We start from the raw sequence: 19710 nt of genomic DNA on the forward strand, positions 1-19710 counted from the left end.
CGGAACTGAATGAAAAAAATAATTGACAACACCACAGAAGCTTGCAAAGATGTAGGAATAAGATCAGTAAATGAAAGAACGATGTGGTAAAAGGTTTATGTGCACATGCAAAAATAGTCAAGAATCAGTTTTCGAGTATTTTAGTGAAATAATGCACCTTGTGAAAATAAATCAATATCACTTCTGTATTATACAGTATATCTGTATTTACTGAGAACTGCAAAACCAAAAATATGATACACAGGATGTTAACCAAAGCAAGTAAGACGGTCACTAATTCATAAATAGCATGAGCTCATTTAATGATGAGTCCCACTGATAAATGGAAAATAGCGGTGGGAGTTATTATAGTAGATAGGAAGTGGCCAGGTGAATACTGATCTAATTCTCAGAGGTGGAAACGGATTACATAGATATCAGAAAGTAATATCCAACAATTATCATATTATCACATTACACATGGGGAAGAAACATTATTTATGGCTGCTCCTGAATGTTTCTGTTCTTTTTCACATCTCCCTGGGAGCATGTTGGCGTGGTGCAACAAATCCTCGTAAGACTGTCCAGGGTGGATATTATTTCTGTAACATTACCACTCTGCTCCTCTTTCTCCTCCTCTCCTCTCCCATCCCTCCTGCTCCTCTTTTCTTCTCTTCTTTCCCCATATTTTTTCTCCTCTCCTGTCCAACTGTTTCTATTAGGTATTGATCCTGTATGTACAGTATAAATGAATTTTGTCTGCAATAAATTTATGGGGCCCTCTGGCATTCATGAATCCCCCCCCCCAATCTCCTCCACTCCTAAATATTCGGCCCGCTAAGGTAGTTTGAAGAGCTTTGCACGTCTTCTCAGATGGCAATATGCCAAACACACAAAACCTAAGATTACAACATATTAAGTCTTGCCTACACACACACACACACACACACACACACACACACACAAATGCACACAGGCAAAGGGACACACACACTCAGGGGGAATGAAACAATATAACATTATAATCAGGGGTGGCTGTACTGTGTTTTTCCTCACAAATCTGTGCCTGAGGCTTTCTATTATTGTAATGCCTTATGCTTCCTATTCGGACTGTGCGAGTAACCTTGTGTGTGTGTGTGTGTGTGTGTGTGTGTGTGTGTGTGTGTGTGTGTGCGTGTGTATGACTGATAGTTATTCTGCTTCTCAAAGGAACTGATGTTATTACTTTGAGCTAAGTTGATGGGTGTGAGCTCACGCATGAAAGAGCACACAAACACTCACAGTTTTAACATAGCAAAATCTTTGTGCCTAAGAGGTGGCTGGATCAAACAGTTTATTCTGCCTGTGGCTTCATCTTATTTTGAAATGAGCCTTGCCTCTCACTAAGAATAATTTTGTGGGATGACACATTTTCCTGTTGGTATCAAAAAGGCTGTTTTAGAGAAATAATGAAGAAAATAGTTATAACATTTGCAAATAATCATTTGCAAAATGTGCAAAAGAGATAGAGAGCAAGAGCGCAAAGCTGATGAAAGAGTCATTCTTGCATAGCAAATACCTCTTTTATAAAACTGTGAGAGAGGGGAAAGACATAAAACATTTAGTATACAAAGAATACTTATGCTAATAACAAGCAAGTGATCAGAGCCCAACTGATATGGGATTTTTATGGCCAACAACAGTTTTAGTGGAGAGAAAATTTAATGATTACCAATATGGTGGCCAAAATAGTGAATTTTCTGAGCATGGATGAGTGTGGTTAATGCACTGATTCTGCACCAATATGCCAATGCAAATGTACTCAGAAGTTATGATACATCATACATACAATGTACTACATTATCAACCAATTCTAGACATGAACAATGAGAAAATAAAGAATAAATAAAACTAAAATAACTAGCAAAATGAACATCAGTACTGATTGTTCAGCATCAGTGAATTGTCTCCCATTAAAGACAATAATACATACAATTAAACCATTTCTGAATCACCCAAAGCATCTTTTTCTGCATATTATGTTCTCTAAAAAAGATTTTCATATGGGCACATATCAGAAAACATAAATGCAGATACCGACAGATACTGACATGGCTGTGATAGGCCAATATCAGCTGATAACATCGACCTCAAGCGATACAGGACACGACATACATGAATCTATTGAATGGAAATTAAAAAAGCAATAACCTGAAAATATGGACATGTTTGGACCATTGTTCCTCTGGACTGAATGATGACAACAGTGCAGTGTGCAGGAGAGGTGAAAAACACATTTTCTTCTAGCAACAAGCTTTAATGTCAATCCTCAACTGCATTTATGAATATCTTGTTACTTGTCACTGAGTGAAAGCATACAAGGAGGTGTAAACAGCTAAACCCTATTTTCATGTTTTCTTGAATCTATCCTAACATATTTCATTCATCAACATTAATTATCACTCCTTACACCTTCTGTCTTCTTTGACAACCAAACAAAAGTGAGTTTCCTCACTTTGGTGCACAAGAACCTCTTAGGAAATTAGATGTCTCTTTCTCTGCAAACGCACTGGAGGCAGTGGAGTATTGTTTCCATGGAAACAATGGTGGTGCCCAATAATTCGATAATTAATCAAGAGGGTGATCAGAGAATAGCATCTTCAAAACACATACTCACAAGACATTCAGCAGCCATCTGTATATCAGGTACAGATATTGTCACTGGCTTTGGTTTATTGGATCATTTCATGGTAGGTAATGTGGAAAATAAGGGTTTGATTTATATTTGGGAATGAAAACATGCTTTGGTCCTGCTGTAAGGCCATCAAGGCAACATTTTCCAGCCTCACTCTAACCAAGCCGTTGTATAATTCTAACAAATGAATGATGAGAGCACAAGATAAGAGAGTTAATGAGTAAGTAAAAGCAAAGTGATGGGAAAATTAGATCAGAGACCCTGCAGGAATCACAACTAAGCACGATATAGAGATATTAACACACATGCAACACACATGCAACACACATACATACCGTTAGGGAGATACCCACAATCTAATCTAGAGTGTTCTCTCTAAGGCCCTTTAGTTTCATCCCTTCCTGCTTGAGAGGAGGAAGTGGATGAAATGATAGAGGTTTTCTCAAAGGAAGGAGGAGCATGTTTCTGCAGGTCACAAACAGCCTCGGGGTTCTCTCTCTCGCACACACAAAGACACGAGCACACATCTGTCGGCTCACAGGCACATTTTGAATATGTGTGTATACATAAGGGAGTGAATTTATGAGCGTGCAGAGTAGCAGGTGAGATCTACTGTATCTGTCGCTCTATCTCCAATCAGGGAGAAAAATTAACTTTAATGACCTGGGACCCTCCGTGGACAGAATGAGGTTATGAAGAGATATTCAGGTGATTTTTACGCCATTAGAGACACGAGGCTTTTATTCACCACCTCCCATCCTTCATCCTCCCTCCCTTTTTATGCTGCACCTGCTGATTCACTTGGGTTTTGCAGAAAACCCTTCAGAAATTACAAGCTGGTAGTTTGAGAGTAGTACTCATAATACAGTCATGCATTAAAAAATGGTTGATGAATTATCCCTTTGGTCCAGACTGAAATATCCCCCTCTGACAATATATACACTTTAATCACCATCACAAACAAAAGTAGACCCCAGAGCAAACACATCTACAGTATGAGCCTCGATATATTCTACCGGATAATGTGTTAGAAATTGTTTAGCATTACTGACACACCCAGAGCAGAAACGACATGGGCATCCTGTTGGAGCCTTATTACCCGTGTGAAATGGCCAATATTCATTTGCATTTTTGCCTTGGTTTGATCCGCCAACTCCTGAGAAAAACAAATATGTGGGTCTCATCGGCTTGTTAGATGTGTGTTTCTAAATTAGGCTCTCAGTAATTCCATCTCTCTGCTATTTTGTACAAAACAGCAAATCAAAAATGAAATGAAAGCTGCAAACTGGGGTGCTCATTCTTAGTGGAATAAATAGTGCTTGAAACTTCTTCACTTTAAATCATTGGATTCGATGTTAACAAAAAACAAGAAATATTGGCTAATGAAGCTTCAAATAGTACAACAGTTACTGGGGTCAAAAACAAAAGAACAAAAAAATATACAAGCAGGGTTCAAACTAGGTAGGAGCCAACGGGAGCTGAGCACCCATAAGGAGGGCTTGATGCGCATATAAAAGCAGTACAATCATATATTTGTAGGGTCGCAAATAACAACCATTATTTTTAACACAAATAATGCTGTTTTTAATGTAATGATTATTATTTACGGTAATGAGACAAACGGGCTACAACAAACGTGCAGTACTGCGTAAACTATGTATGTTGAGTCTCGGCCCATGAAAAGTTCAGACTAATAAAAAGAAAAAACTACTATATGTGCATCAACCACCATCTTTTTATAACACCTAACCAGGAACTTCTTTGCCCTAACCTTAGTTTTGCAGCATGAACCCAATTAATGATTTGAGACCTTCTAACTAAATATAACTGCTTAATTGTCACTGACTGGCCATTAAATGGGCTGATAACCTACTGGACCTACTAGAAAGTGGAGCAGGCCCCCACTCACCTATACTTAGTAATTGGCAATGAACACTGCTGATAACACCCCCTTAATTGTGAATACATTGGAAAGGGGTGTTATAACTCGTACCCTTTATAAAAGGCATGTTACTGTATCCACACTCACACCACATTCACTGTGGTGTAAATATCAGCATATTGTATCAATAACAAAAACAATCTTCATGTACTGACTGGAGAAGGGAGATGCTGTGGGAGCTGCAGATCAGTGAAGTGAGTCTGTATGGTTTTACCTTCCAGCAGATGCCTGATTATATGTATGAATAAGTTGTTGCTAAATAGCTTCATAAGCAATATATCCCCACTGGGAGAAGAAAACTGGATTGTGTAGACTCTTGTCTCTCTCTCGCTCTCTCCTTCTTAGTGCGTGCTCATCTGCACGTCTCTCCCCACTATATTTGCCATTAAGAAGGACTAAGCATTTCATTACAAGTCTACTGAGCTCCCACTGTGTCATTGAAGCCAGAAGCCAGTGTGGCTTTCTTTCTGAGAGATACTAATAACGGAATCAAAGGAGGGAGCGTGTGTTTGTGTGCGCACGTCTGTGTTTGTGTGTCTGTATATTCTAGTAATACTGATGTAATCGCAGGCTCAAGCCCAATTAGCCTAGAGGGTAACTCTGTAATAATCCCTACCCCTGGGCATAATGGCCTATTAAAGCAGCAGTGGACAGAATAAATGAGTGTGTCTAAGGAAAGAGAGGGAGAGAGAAAGAAGTAGGGGCAGGAAATACAAGTAAGGGAGTAAGGGGAGGGCAATAGAGGTGATAGGACAAATAGGTGCAGAAGAAGAAAGATATAACACTTTATTTCATATCTTATTCTTACCTTTATGATGAATGTGTGTGATAAATGTCCACACATACTCTAATTACACAAAATAAATATGCTCTATTTGAACAGCTCTCATCAACATGTTTTTGTTAAAATTCTCAGTTTGTTTACCTTGTTGACTGTCAGTCATGCCATAAGATGAGGTTCAACTGAATCTCAAAGCTCCAGCTTCAAAGAGTCCTTTATGTGTTTTAATTGATCGAAACCCTACGCTATCATTAAATGCTTATTAGTGTTGTGGGTTTAAGATATATGGGTTTGACATATATCAAGATGGAGCCTTTAGAGAGGAAATCTAACCCAGACCAAGAGGACTACCTTAATTGAGACAATTATTATATTTGCTTTGAGAGGACAACGTAGTTAATGTGATAATTGAATGCTTTTTTTTTTTTTTTTTTTTTTTTTTTAAAGAAAGGAAATAATAAGTTAACTAGAAATAGATGTATCATCCATGGCACTAGTGTTTAGATTGGAAATAGAGAAATAGTTGGCTAATTCATCTTGAATCATGGTATGAAACAGCAGTTTTCCCCATTGAAAAACATACCATCCAATAGTGGCAGAGTGACTAAGGATTTGCCAATCAGTGCCACAGGCAGGACAAACACTGTTGGCAAGCTGCACGTCTTCTTAATATCACCTGACATCGTAGTTTGTTTTTACTTTGCTCCACTCCACTCTTAAAACTCTGGAAAACCAGTATGTTGAGATGGCTACGCATCAGTGTCAGCTTATTATATAGATTCAGGTGGATATGTTGGTCTCTGGTGAGTGTTAAGAGAAAATCCAATCCCACGGAAATCAGTTAGGCAATGGCAGACAGAAGATGGAAACAAAGTGTAAGAAGTTGACAATTCAGTCTGATATCAGGCAAAGTAAGTAAAATGGAGTTTCAAATTACGTCCAGGACAAAACATAGCTAGCTCAGACTTCCAGCCAACTGTCACACCGCGGTGAGTGTTTTGTCAAGTTGCGTTTTTGTCCTGTCTCTGTCTTGTCAATTCCTGTTTTATTTTGAAAAGTAACTCTCCTCTCGTTTCAGGTCACTTGCCCTTCCTCATGTGTCTCCAGTCTGATTGTCTTCCCTGATTCCCTGATTGTGTCCACCTGTTCCCCATTACCCTCATGTGCTTATAGTCTGTGTCTCCCCTTTGTCCTGTGCCAGTGTGTCATGTCTTTCGTCCGAACCACTAGCTCTGAACCACAGTATTGCCATAGTCATAGTCAAGTTATTTTGTTGTTTTTCCTTAGTCCTGGGAACGAGTGAATTTTTGTTGGCCTTTTGCCCCTTTTTCGCTTATAGATCTCCTCAGTTTAGTTTTGGTTTTCTCCTAGTAAATCCCTCGTTTTTTGAGGCGCCTTTTGTTACCTGAAGCTCCGTATTTCTTGGACACGAATAAAAACCTTGTTTTCTTAACTACTCTGCATCCGAGTCCTATTCCTGGGTTCCCCCCCATGTCAGTACACACTGGCCAGCATGGACTCGGCAGAGCAGGACCAGCTGACCGCGGCGCTGCGCTCCCAGGCGTCCAGACTCACGCAGCAGGAGGAGCAGGTGGCCAGCCTTGGCCAAGGAGTCAAAGGACTCGCGCTCAGCCAAGAGGAGTTTAAGGCCACCGTGATGTCCAAGGTGGGTCTCCTCGGCTCCCAGGTGGAGCAGCTTCTCCTCATCCTCACGAAGAACCCGGCAGCAGCGCCTGACCCGCCCGCGGCGACTCCGGAGCCCTCTCCCTCATCCACGCGCTCTGGCGCATGCACCAGGCTGGCTCCCCCGGAGCAGTACTCCGGGGACCTCGGACTAAGTAGGTCCTTCATCACGGAATGCGAAATGCATTATGAACACTCACCCCATGATTTTCCCACTGAGAGATCCAGAGTCGCCTTCATGATGTCTCACCTCACGGGGAGGGCCCGGGCGTGGGCCACCGTGGAGTGGGCCAGAGACTCCGAGGTGTGTACGTCACAGAAGAGATTCACCGAAGCCTGGTGGCGACAGATCGGGAGAGGGCTCGAGAACTCTGCAGGCTGAAGCAGGGAGCTGATTCAGTTTGTGATTATGCCATCCGCTTCCGCACCCTGGCTACGGAGAGCGGGTGGAACGCCGCCTTGTACTACATTTTTTTGAAAGGGCTCGCAGATCCTATCCAGGATCTTCTGGTCCCGCTGGACCTCCCTCCGGACCTCGACTCCCTCATCGCTCTCGCCGTCCGCACGGATAACCGGCTGCAGGAGAGGAAGCAGCGGCGCGGGTCCAGGTTGGTGCCAGCCGATATGCCAGGTCCCTCCGCGGCTCCTTGGCACACGGCGCCACGTCGATCTCCCCCCGAGCCACTTCCTCGCCCTTCTGCTGAACTGGAGGAGGAACCCATGCAGCTGGGAAGGTCCCGGCTTTCTCGGGAGGAGCGGCAGCGGCGATCCCAGGAAGACAGGTGCCTCATCGCCGTCTGCCCCGTGAAAGCGACCTTGGTGGTGAGTCATTTCACAGCCGTCACCCCCATCCCACGAAAGTTAACAACCGTAACGATTACGCACCTTGGCAAGGACATTGAGCAGGGTGTTTTGATTGACTCGGGGGCGGATGGGAGCTTGATTGACTGGGGGTTTGCTCAGAGACTGGGGCTCCAGGTAGAGCCGCTGAGTAAGCCTATTAAGGCGAGGGCACTTAACGGGCGCGCACTATTTGACATTACACATATTTCTGAACCAGTACACATTCACATCGCTGATCATGAGGAGCACATTACACTATACCTGATTAACTCACCTCAGCACTCTCTCATCCTCGGGCTCCCGTGGCTGGTGCGCCACAACCCACGCATAGACTGGCAGACTGGGGACATTATTGGGTGGGGGGAGGGTTGTAAGATCTGTTGCCGAGACCCACGGCCCCAGAATAAAATTCTAACTCTGAATAATGTTTCTGCTAACTCTGCCATAGACCCAGAGACCATCGACCTGACCACAGTACCAAACTGTTATCACCACCTCGCGGAGGTTTTTAGTAAAAGTAAGGCCACAGCTCTTCCACCACATCGCTCCTATGACTGCCCCATCGAGCTCCTGCCGGGCTCCACCATTCCCAAGGGCCGGCTTTATTCGGTTTCTGGGCCTGAAAGGCAGGCCATGAAAGACTACATTGAAGCCTCACTGAAAGCAGGCCTGATTCGACCATCCTCGTCCCCAGCCGGGGCTGGTTTCTTTTTTGTAAAAAAAAAAGATGGGACCCTCCGCCCCTGTATTGACTATAGCCCCCTCAACGAGATCACAGTAAAGAATAGATATCCCCTTCCCCTCATGACTTCAGTATTCGACCAACTTCAACGGGTGCAGATCTTCACCAAATTAGACCTGCGTAATGCATATCACCTCGTCCGCATTCGGGAAGGGGATGAGTGGAAGACTGGTTTCAATACACCTTCAGGACACTATGAGTATTTAGTTATGCCGTTCGGCCTCACAAACGCTCCAGCAGTATTTCAATCAATGATAAATGATGTGTTGAGAGACTTTCTAGATCACTTTGTATATGTCTACTTAGATGACATCCTGATCTACTCTCCCGACTTGGAGACTCACAAGAGACACGTCAAACTTGTTCTGCAACGTCTCCTTGAAAATAAGTTGTTTGTAAAGGCCGAAAAGAGCGAATTTCATGCCGATACCATCTCCTTCCTGGGCTTTATCATAGCTCCTGGAAGGGTTCAGATGGACCCGGCAAAAGTTAGAGCTGTAGCTGAGTGGCCCACACCCGATAGCCGCAAGAAAGTGCAGCAATTCTTAGGATTTGCCAACTTTTACAGGCGGTTTATCAGAGGCTTCAGCGCGACAGCGGCTCCTCTCCATGCTCTTACTTCTCCACAGGTGCCATTCCGCTGGTCCGCCGACGCGGACGCAGCCTTCCGAGAGCTTAAGCGGCAGTTCACCACAGCACCCATCCTCACGCTCCCCGACCCCTCTCGCCAGTTCGTGGTGGAAGTTGACGCTTCCAATGAGGGGATCGGGGCTGTTCTGTCCCAACGAGCCGAGTCGGACAACAAGCTCCACCCCTGTGCCTTCCTGTCACGACGCCTGACGACAGCGGAGCGAAACTACGACGTGGGAAATCGGGAGCTGCTGGCAGTGAAGGTGGCGCTGGAGGAGTGGCGGCACTGGCTGGAGGGGGCACAACACCCGTTCCTGGTTTGGACAGACCATAAAAACCTGCAGTACATAAGAAAAGCCAAACGGTTGAATTCTCGTCAAGCCCGCTGGTCATTGTTCTTTAACCGTTTTCAATTTTCCCTATCTTACAGACCGGGGTCAAAGAACACTAAGCCCGATGCCCTGTCCCGTCTTTTCAGCCCCGAGCCCGTTGCCACGGAACCTGACCCCATCCTTCCACTTAACCATGTGGTTGGAGCGGTTACCTGGCCCATAGAAGCCGAGGTGAAGCAGGCGAATGGTGAGACCCCTCCACCTAGTGGGTGCCCCGAAAATCGTCTGTTTGTTCCTGTTAATCTGCGCCCACAGGTGATTCACTGGGCTCACTCGTCTCTGCTCACCTGCCATCCGGGCGTACATTGGACCATGTTCGCCATCGCACAGCGGTTCTGGTGGCCGTCCATGGAGCCGGAGGTTCAGGAGTACGTTGAGGCATGTCCAGTCTGTGCCAGGAACAAGAACTCCTCCAGAGCCCGTGCAGGCTTGCTGCAGCCTCTCCCCATCCCGTCCCGGCCGTGGGCGGAGATCTCCATGGACTTTGTCACGGGGCTCCCGATCTCCAGAGGTAACACTACGGTCTTAACCGTAGTGGACAGATTCTCTAAGATGGCACATTTCATAGCCTTGCCTAAGCTGCCGTCTGCTAAAGAAACAGCTGAGTGTATGATGAACAATGTGTTTAGGATCCACGGATTCCCTCAGGACATTGTGTCAGATCGGGGGCCCCAATTTATCTCACGGTTCTGGAGAGAGTTCTGCAAACTAATCGGAGCTACTGTTAGCCTCACATCGGGGTACCATCCAGAGGCTAACGGCCAGACGGAACGCATCAATCAGCAGCTGGAAACCGGCCTCCGGTGCCTGGTGGCACAGAATCCAGCGTCTTGGAGTCAACACCTGACATGGGTCGAGTACGCCCACAATTCCCTTCCCACCTCTGCCACTGGTATGTCCCCCTTCAAATGTGTGTTTGGTTACCAACCCCCTGTCTTTTCTGAGTCTGAACCTGAAGTGTCGGTGCCCTCCGCCCATGCCCTAGTCCGCCGCTGCCGCCGCATCTGGGCAGCAGCCCGCCAGACACTAATCCGTCAAGGGGACAGAGTTAAGAGAGCAGCAGACCGCAGGAGGAGACCGGCTCCTGCCTATCAACCTGGCCAGCGGGTGTGGCTCGCTGCCAAGGAGCTGCCGTTGCATGTGGAGTCCCGCAAACTGGCTCCACGCTTTGTTGGTCCATTCCCCATCTCTAAAATCATCAATCCAGCGGCCGTGCGCCTCCGTCTGCCCCGGTCCCTCAGAATACATCCCACCTTCCATGTCAGCAAGATTAAGCCTGTCAAGGAGAGCGTCATGGTGCCGGCAACCAAGCCACCCCTGTCTCCCCGAATGGTCGAAGGGGGGCCTGTTTATGCTGTTAAGAAGCTGCTGGCAGTGCGCAATCGAGGTCGGGGCAGGCAGTTCCTTGTGGACTGGGAGGGGTATGGCCCAGAGGAACGACAGTGGATCCCAGCCAGGTTCATCATGGACCCTGACCTCCTGACCTCATTCGAGACTTTTATAAGGAACACCCTGAACAGCCTGGGCCGTCAGGTGTCGGCCCTAGAGGGGGGGGTACTGTCACACCGCGGTGAGTGTTTTGTCAAGTTGCGTTTTTGTCCTGTTTCTGTCTTGTCAATTCCTGTTTTATTTTGAAAAGTAACTCTCCTCTCGTTTCAGGTCACTTGCCCTTCCTCATGTGTCTCCAGTCTGATTGTCTTCCCTGATTCCCTGATTGTGTCCACCTGTTCCCCATTACCCTCATGTGCTTATAGTCTGTGTCTCCCCTTTGTCCTGTGCCAGTGTGTCATGTCTTTCGTCCGAACCACTAGCTCTGAACCACAGTATTGCCATAGTCATAGTCAAGTTATTTTGTTGTTTTTCCTTAGTCCTGGGAACGAGTGAATTTTTGTTGGCCTTTTGCCCCTTTTTCGCTTATAGATCTCCTCAGTTTAGTTTTGGTTTTCTCCTAGTAAATCCCTCGTTTTTTGAGGCGCCTTTTGTTACCTGAAGCTCCGTATTTCTTGGACACGAATAAAAACCTTGTTTTCTTAACTACTCTGCATCCGAGTCCTATTCCTGGGTTCCCCCCCCGTGTCACCAACAGTATATGCACCTTCTGCATGCATCATTTTATTTTTTATAGCAAATTTCCAAATGTGGACATTGTCTGTAAATGTCACCTCAAACACGTGCAAGAAGTCTGTTTTGCTGCTGTTCCAAAATTCCTGCATTGCTCTTTACACACACTATCACATGAAATGCTAGTGAAAATAAGAAGGTCTTTATATTTCCATAGTGGAATTGTGGCAACAGTGAATACAGCAGTGACATTCATCATGAACACCATGTTACTTGGCCAAATCATATGCTTGAAGATAAATGTAGTAGTAAACAGCTTCTTGTTTAGATTGTGTGGTGTGTGTTCACGTGGGTGCATCTGTGGACATTCTCACCTGACGATAAGTCGACCCGGTTGTTCCTGTACTCCGTTGTCACATTGATATGAACCACAACTTTGCTGTCCTCGAGGGCGATCTCCATCGTGCCATCGTCAAGATTACTGAAGAATAGGAGCCCATCTGGGTTCCACGTACGAAACTGGAAGCTAACAGATATTGTGTCGTGATTGGCTCGTCCTGGCAGCTGCAGGAAGCTGGTGGCATTGAAAAAGACTGGGAAGGTGTGGGTCTCCACACAGGAGAAGGTCAGGTTACGCTGTCAAGATGAAGATTTCGAAAGAGAAACATCAACAATGAGAGATAATAGCAATTTATCAATTGGTCTTAAAAGATAAAAGTCAAAAACAAAGGTAATCCCTTGAATACAAGCTTGTATGTGAAGTGCTTTACATGTTCCAACACTTTAGGAAAACATGTATTTATCCAAGGTTTTTGTTGCTTTGAATTTAGCTTCGGCATTTTTACCTTCAGATGTTCCTGACTGAAGTTAGATATAAAGGCCCATGTTGCTTGTACAACTTACAAAAATGTCTCTTTTTAGCTCACCCTGTCTTTGAAATGAGGGCTAAACAGTAACCGGGGTGATGTTTGTGTGCTGGAGGAAAACAAACTCTATTGTGGATGTTAGGCACTAATTACCATTGAGCTTCTCCAACCTTGCGTTCTTAATTAAATCATTAGCAATTGCACAATATTGAGCTGCCTTACCAGCTATAGATGATTCCTGATTGTCTCTGCCTGGGTGTCTGTTTATATGTGTGTGTTTCTAAAATCTGAGAGCAGATCTGTTTTGATTAGATATGAATGGCTGTGTGAGTGATCACTGAGAATTAGAGGTACGGCTTTAATGAACTTGATTAGTGCCTCCATTTGTTCAATCAGTTCACCAGAGATCGAAGAAGATACACTGGCTGTCCACTGTAGAGGAAACAGGAGAAGAAGAAACGCGAGAGCTTTGAGACTTTAGAGTCTCAAACGCTGCTCAGTAACTAATTTTATGGATGGCAAAACACTTAATGTGCTGAAGTTGCATCCAGAAGTCATCCAGACTGTCGTGCATTTGATGAGGAGAAGAAAGGCATTTAATATGTTCCTTATTCTGTTCAAAACAAACAGTCGTTGCAGTGAAATGCTGCCTTTGTAGGTCACAGTGAAATGGCAGCATTAATATCAAAAGGGAGCACGAAGACAGAAGGCTAACACACGGAGGGGCCACTGATGGGTCAGATGTATCTGATTAATTATGAATCTGTTAAACTATTTTGGTACGCTGAATAATTTGCCCCCTCACTCAGGTCAGATACAGAGTTAGTGTGACAATAATGAGCATATTCAGTACTCAGATGCCTTTCGAAGTAAGCTCTTTTGATGTCTGCAGGTGCATTTTCTATATATGTGTACGTGTATGAGTGTCTGTGTGCGTGCACATTTCTCTTACAAAGCTTGAGGTGTCGAGCTTCTTTCGGCGGGCCAGGTCTGTAATGTTGTCTCCATTGTAGTTGATGCTCTCCATGCAGCCTTTAAAGTTCTTCCTCCCTCCTCCCACTGGCTTCCCGCTGTATGGCATTCCCCCAAAACTCAACTAGAGAAGAACAGATGGCAAAGAGGACAAAAGAGATTGAAAGTGAAAAAAACCCTGCAGATTTGGACTTACTTTACCAGTGATAAGCTTCTCCCTTTATGGATAAAACATTGCAAAAAGAGACATGAGCGTTTCTACTCTGATATCATTGTTAAGCCATGTCTCACACAAACAGGGATTACAATAGCAACATATAAAAGTCTAATGAGAGAAAATTTAACAAATCCCTAAATAGGTTTTAAAACCCATGTGACAATTGGGCCAGCTAATGTTCAATTTCTATGGATGTTATAATGTCATGCTCATAAAAATCACCCACTGTCTATAGTGGAGACATTTGGTATATATATATATATATATATATATATATATATACAAACATTAAAGGAAGCACACAGGTTTGTAAGGAACAGATGTGACGAGAGAAGAATTGAGGCATGGAGATGGAGGCTAATAAACAGGAATCTGGTGGGAAATGCTGAAGGACACAGAGCTGATGAAAATGTAAACTGCGTTCATATTTTTCTACAGTTGAACATGTCTTTTTTTCTTTAAGATATAGCTCTGAGCTCCAAGGGAAGGCAAGATGATGGAGGGTGGTGTGCAATTACCAGTCGATATGTGTCTGTCTATCTGTACGTGTGAGTGTGCATGTGTGTTTGTCTGTGTCTGCAGTGACGCTCCAGTAGTCTTGGTAATTACTGCCAAGGGTAGACACAAATGCACCCGGATATTTAGTCTGCAGGCTTAAATAGGAGCAGAAAACGTACAGACATGCACACACATACACAAAAGCACACAAAGACACACACACACACACACACACACACACACACACACACACACACACACACGCACACACACAAGATGGAGTGGACCGGATGGAATACAGTGGTACACTGTGAGTAAAAGCTGGTCAAAACTGTGCTGTCTGTGGTGAGAGTCAGTCAGGCAATAGCACTGCCAGGAGCCCTTCACCACAGGCCTGCCACACACACACACACACACACACACACACACACACACAAACACACAAACACACAAACACACAAACACACACACACACACACACACATACATACACACACACTATGTCTCACACAAACACACAAAAGCTCCTGGTTCATCCCGTTGTATAGATTTCCCTGAAGATCCCTTAATTCAACAGCTTCAATTTAATTGGACTGTGGTTTGTCTTGCTCCATTTCTCAGTATCCTACTTAACACCGGAACAGATCAGCCATATCAGCAATACCTGCTAAAGGTCACACACAAACATATCGATGCACACACACACAACAAACAAACAAACACGTGTATTCACAGCACATAGCTGCACATGTGTGAACACACTCACATTACACACATTTCATACCCATTATGCATTCCACAATCAATTTCCTTTTTTAAGTATTATTAGCTGAACTCTTTGCATTCCATTACTGAATTGCATTAATTATGTGAGTTTTATGGATTAGCATTATAGCACAGTGTAAAACCAATATCTAATTTCCTGAGTGGTATCCAGGCACTGTACAGACAGAGGAGGCCTAGCTTCCACCAGTGATCAGTAAAAAGAAAAATCAGTACAGAAAACAAGGACAGGTAACATGGAGAACACTTAGATAACAAAGAGCATCACAAATAAAGACTATTAATAAATAAAGACAATAAACTGCTGCTTACAGGCTTGAAACAATCAGACAGCGCTGTTTAGACTACCAGCACTTTTTGGAGGGTTTATCTGAGAACTGCTTATATTAGCAGATACAGTATACTCTGTGCTGGGCATTAGTATTGCCCAAGGCTCCAAAACAAGAATACTCGCTCAGCTTTCTAAGGGACTAAAGTTCATCCTCATCATTAGGTTAAAAAAATAGAAATACACTAGACCTAAAAAATTGATGAAACAAAGCCTGCAAGCTGGTTCAGGCAGACAACTCCAGTGCTTCACTCAACGTGGCACGCTCCTCTCTTTTCAAAATATACTGTCGTCACTGCTCTGCTCAGTCTTTTGCTTCCCTGCTACAGCTGCGGCCACTGCTACTGTTGTTCAAAAGCTCCACCCCCACCCCAGCATCCACCTGTAAGCTCTGATTATAAGTTTACCTAGAGGCGAAGTTAGTATTTGTTGTACTTTCTTGTGGGGAGTGATGATGATGGAGCCCAGAAACCAAATATCTGCACTGTACATATTCTACATTTACATAATAATCCTTCCACATAAAGGGGTGACTAAAATATACATCGCCCCAAGCAACCTGTCATTGGTAGAATGACAAGGCAGCTGTTTTATATCAGTGCCACAGCTGCTAACATACACTGTTATAGTTGTAGATACATAATTAAAGTAATTATAGGCAAATTAATACTCTACATATTCAAAAACCTTTTTTTCTTTAAATGTTTAAATCTGTTTTTAGTATTCATTTTCAACTATTTATTAGTTAACGTTATAACAAAACATTAAAAATATATTTAACACTAAGCAATTCAAATACATCAAATACATTACCTATGTTACATCCATTTTTTACTGCTACACTATTAATACTATTAATTAAATAACAAGGCTTTCCCAACTCTACTGTATAATGCACTCTGTCTGTGTGTGAAAACTGGTGCAAATATATCATAATATTTGCTCCAGTTTCCATAATATTGTTAGTGTTATATTAAGCATTCAAGTAAAAATGACAGCCATTCTCACCTGAGGATGTTAAACTCTGGATTGTGCTAAAATAAAATAAGCAGGGGATGTCCTCATTTCATGAACTCAGTGTCTAAAATATGGATGGTATTAATGGACTCAGACATTAATGTACCCGTTTCAGATTGCGTCTTAATCACATTAACAGTTGTATGTTTTGCCAGCAATAGTCACACTGTGCAGCAAACTAAAAGGGCCTAAAAAACAACATCCATGAAAGTTTTTTTTTTGTGTTTTGGAGAGGACAGCGGGCTTGAACCTGCCAGCCTAAGCCACTATAAATGCCTTGTTTTTGCAATAAGAAGTTGTCTGAACAGGTGGAAATGCAAATGTAATTTCATGCCAAAATTTGCCCCATCTTTCATTGCTCCACTTAATCAGTAAACACAACCTAAGTTGTAGCCAAGGAATTACCAAATAGACTACCACGGACTTTGCAGTTGTAGGACAGAGCCCTTAATGTGATACAGGATCTACCTATTAGTCTAGCATACTACTTAAGTGATGCACTTTCTATAGAAAAGTGCCTTACATGGTTCAACAGGAACAAAACAATTCAGGACTGTAATGTCATTAAATCAGACTATTAAAATACAATAAATTTAATTAAAATAAAAAAAGTAATCTAAACAATATATGTAGTGCACAAAATTTAAAAGGATAAATAAAATAATGTGTTTGCATTAAAAAACATTGAGATGTGACTTAAAATTTGTCACATATTCTGCAGGTCTCAGACCCTCAGGCAGGTAGTTCGAGAGCTGACTGCAAAAGCCCCGGTCACCTTTTGAGTTTGAGCAAGGACTTAGGAGCAGCCAGCAGGGCCCTGCCTGAGGATCTGACACTGTGCTGTGGCTCATAGGGGAGCAGCAATTCATATATGTGTTCCTTATACAGTCACCTGTACATCAGGCAGCTGCTCTGGACTGACACGCACGTACAAGCATCACTCAGGCAAAACTGAGGTAGCTGAATAAATCGGCTGACATTTCAGCTATTCACTTCTTCAATAGCCTGCCACTTCCTTTTTTGTAATTGAACTCACCCATGAATCATTTGGCACCCATGGGATATTTTATTAGCATGACATCAAGCTGATATGTGCTATAAAGAAATAGATGTAGAGCATGTTTACATACTTTGTACAGCTGTGCCTGGGTTTGTAAATGTACCACTATGTATGTTATGAGGCTTTTGAGTTAGACTAAATCCTTCATCTGTTCTCTGTTTGTGTTCTTCATATTCCTGTTTCAATACTCAGTATATTTTGCCGCTCACCTCATAGTCCAGATCAAGGTGGTCAAACTCTCCATTGGTCCTGAAGTGCTGAGTGTGTCTGTCCAAGGTGAAGTTAACATTACGACGGTATCGTTCAATGACAACTGAGTGCCAGTGATTGTCATCCAAGAGGCTGCCAGTAGTCACAGAGGTATGACCCAGGATAGAGCCATACTGATTACTGCCTGTAAATGACATGTCATAACCATAGAAGTTACAAAAAACAGAAATGAAGCAGCATGTTCTCACTAATCAAAATTAAATAATATATGTCACGTATTGGAAGATATCCTGGGCAGCTTCATATACTTATTCACAACTATGAAATATATATTTTGTAGGTTGATTCAATTCAACCCACAGCACAAAGCACAAACTGATTTGTTTCATAAATTAAGTCACCTTCACACACATTAAATTACAACTCATTTTGGTACTGTTTCCTGCCAAGAATAACACATTTCTTTATCAGCCAAAAGTGTCATCAGTTGTAACACAGGGTACAAGAATGCACCACTGCAGTTGTTACTTCTGTGCTGCAGTAAGGCGTCCTTAAAGGTTACACCAGTTCTGTCAGCAACACAGCTGGTCGACAGTGAGTGATGCTCCACGCATTTATGGATTGTTGTGGCTGTTGTTTACAGTGTAAAGGGTAAAAAGCTGTGCCTGGACACTTTATCTTGGCTCCAAGATAATGCTATCTTGACAGTCAGGGCATTAATTTAAATTACAAAAGTTTAGCATTATTGTCAAGCCTATAATGATGGTATTATTCTTCTGTGCTGTCAAGTAAACACAACCAGTGTAGTCTTAGCAGCATGCCTTGCACTGAGTACCTATTAAATCACAGGGTCAAAGCTGGACTGGGTGTAGCTTGGCCTTAAACATATCAAGACTGCTTCAGTTGTACTTTAACAAATGAAATGTAACACATAAGGAACCTTAAAAGCTTCAGTGTTATCAGGATGTAAAACATTTCATATCAACCCATACCAACACAACTACATAAAGATCTTCATCTAAATAATTGATGTGTGTGTTGCCCACCCAGGTTTATCTGCAGCAGCAGCTTGGCCTTGCGAAGCTCCAGGGTGATGTAGTCTCCCTGTTGGCCCTCCCCATGGAGAATCACACCCTCGCTTTCTGACGTCTTGAACCTCAGTGCAATCACATCCTTAATGATCTTCATCTTCTTCACCTGCACAAATGTAAATACCACAGACCCCACATTGGTTATTAGACTCCCCATGTGGCTGATTTTCAATTAAAGAAAAAGTAGAAGAAAAAAAAATGTAAAACAACGTTTACTTAAACTTTTCTATAAACAAGGAAAGCCTCACAGATCTCTCAGTGGTCTGTCCAGTATTTAGGTATAGTATATAGAAAGGATTTAACCTTTATGTAAAAGAATGGTTGTTAATGGGACAATTTAGTCAAATTAACATAGAATGTTGAGTTTATTAATCCAGTACCTTAAAACGGTATGATATTACACCCTGTCCATCAAAGTTGATGACACCCGCCCCTAAAGAAGAAAGAAAGTAGACAGAAACAATATAGATACAAACAGAAATAATAAAGAGGTAAATAAAGAGACAGGAAGAAAAAGACAAAGACAGAGAGAAGGCAAGATTGAAAGGATTAGTGATTAGTGTTAAGTTAAGTACATTTCAGTTGCACATAGGGAAAGGTCCTTCATTGACAAATTTGACAAAATTAAATCACAGAACAAAACTGTATAGAATATGTATTTCCAGCTTCTGGGTTACATCAACAATACACCTGAAATAGCAACAATAATGCAAGAAAGTGTAGTCAGGTGTGCTAATATACTAATAAGAAATGAGGGCCTGTGGAAATGTAATATCTACTGGCTGTAGCTGTCATCTGAATTCGTAGGAGGTTTGTGCATTAAAATGTTACATTTGTCATCTTTACCGGTTACTATTGCTGCAATAGAGATTTTATTGTTTCAAATGATATTGTACCCAGTAGGCTTTTTTCACAGAAGACATTTTGACATGTCACAGAGT

The 19710-nt window shown here is 42.9% G+C and overlaps 1 protein-coding gene across 2 annotated transcripts in view; it reads right to left on the reverse strand.

Moving 5' to 3' along the window:
* Window positions 1-19710, reverse strand: part of cntnap2a (contactin associated protein 2a) — a 350626-nt gene that overhangs the window by 142487 nt on the left and 188429 nt on the right. For both annotated transcript variants that reach the window (XM_059327332.1, XM_059327333.1), the window contains 5 exons: window positions 19150-19202; window positions 18725-18875; window positions 17678-17862; window positions 13546-13689; window positions 12102-12363 (listed from right to left, as the gene is read on the reverse strand). In XM_059327332.1, coding sequence (XP_059183315.1) covers window positions 12102-12363; window positions 13546-13689; window positions 17678-17862; window positions 18725-18875; window positions 19150-19202 — 795 coding nt within the window. The remainder of the gene's footprint in view (window positions 1-12101; window positions 12364-13545; window positions 13690-17677; window positions 17863-18724; window positions 18876-19149; window positions 19203-19710) is intronic.

This window comes from Centropristis striata, chromosome 23 (assembly GCF_030273125.1).
Source record: "Centropristis striata isolate RG_2023a ecotype Rhode Island chromosome 23, C.striata_1.0, whole genome shotgun sequence".
Lineage (NCBI taxonomy): Eukaryota > Metazoa > Chordata > Actinopteri > Perciformes > Serranidae > Centropristis > Centropristis striata.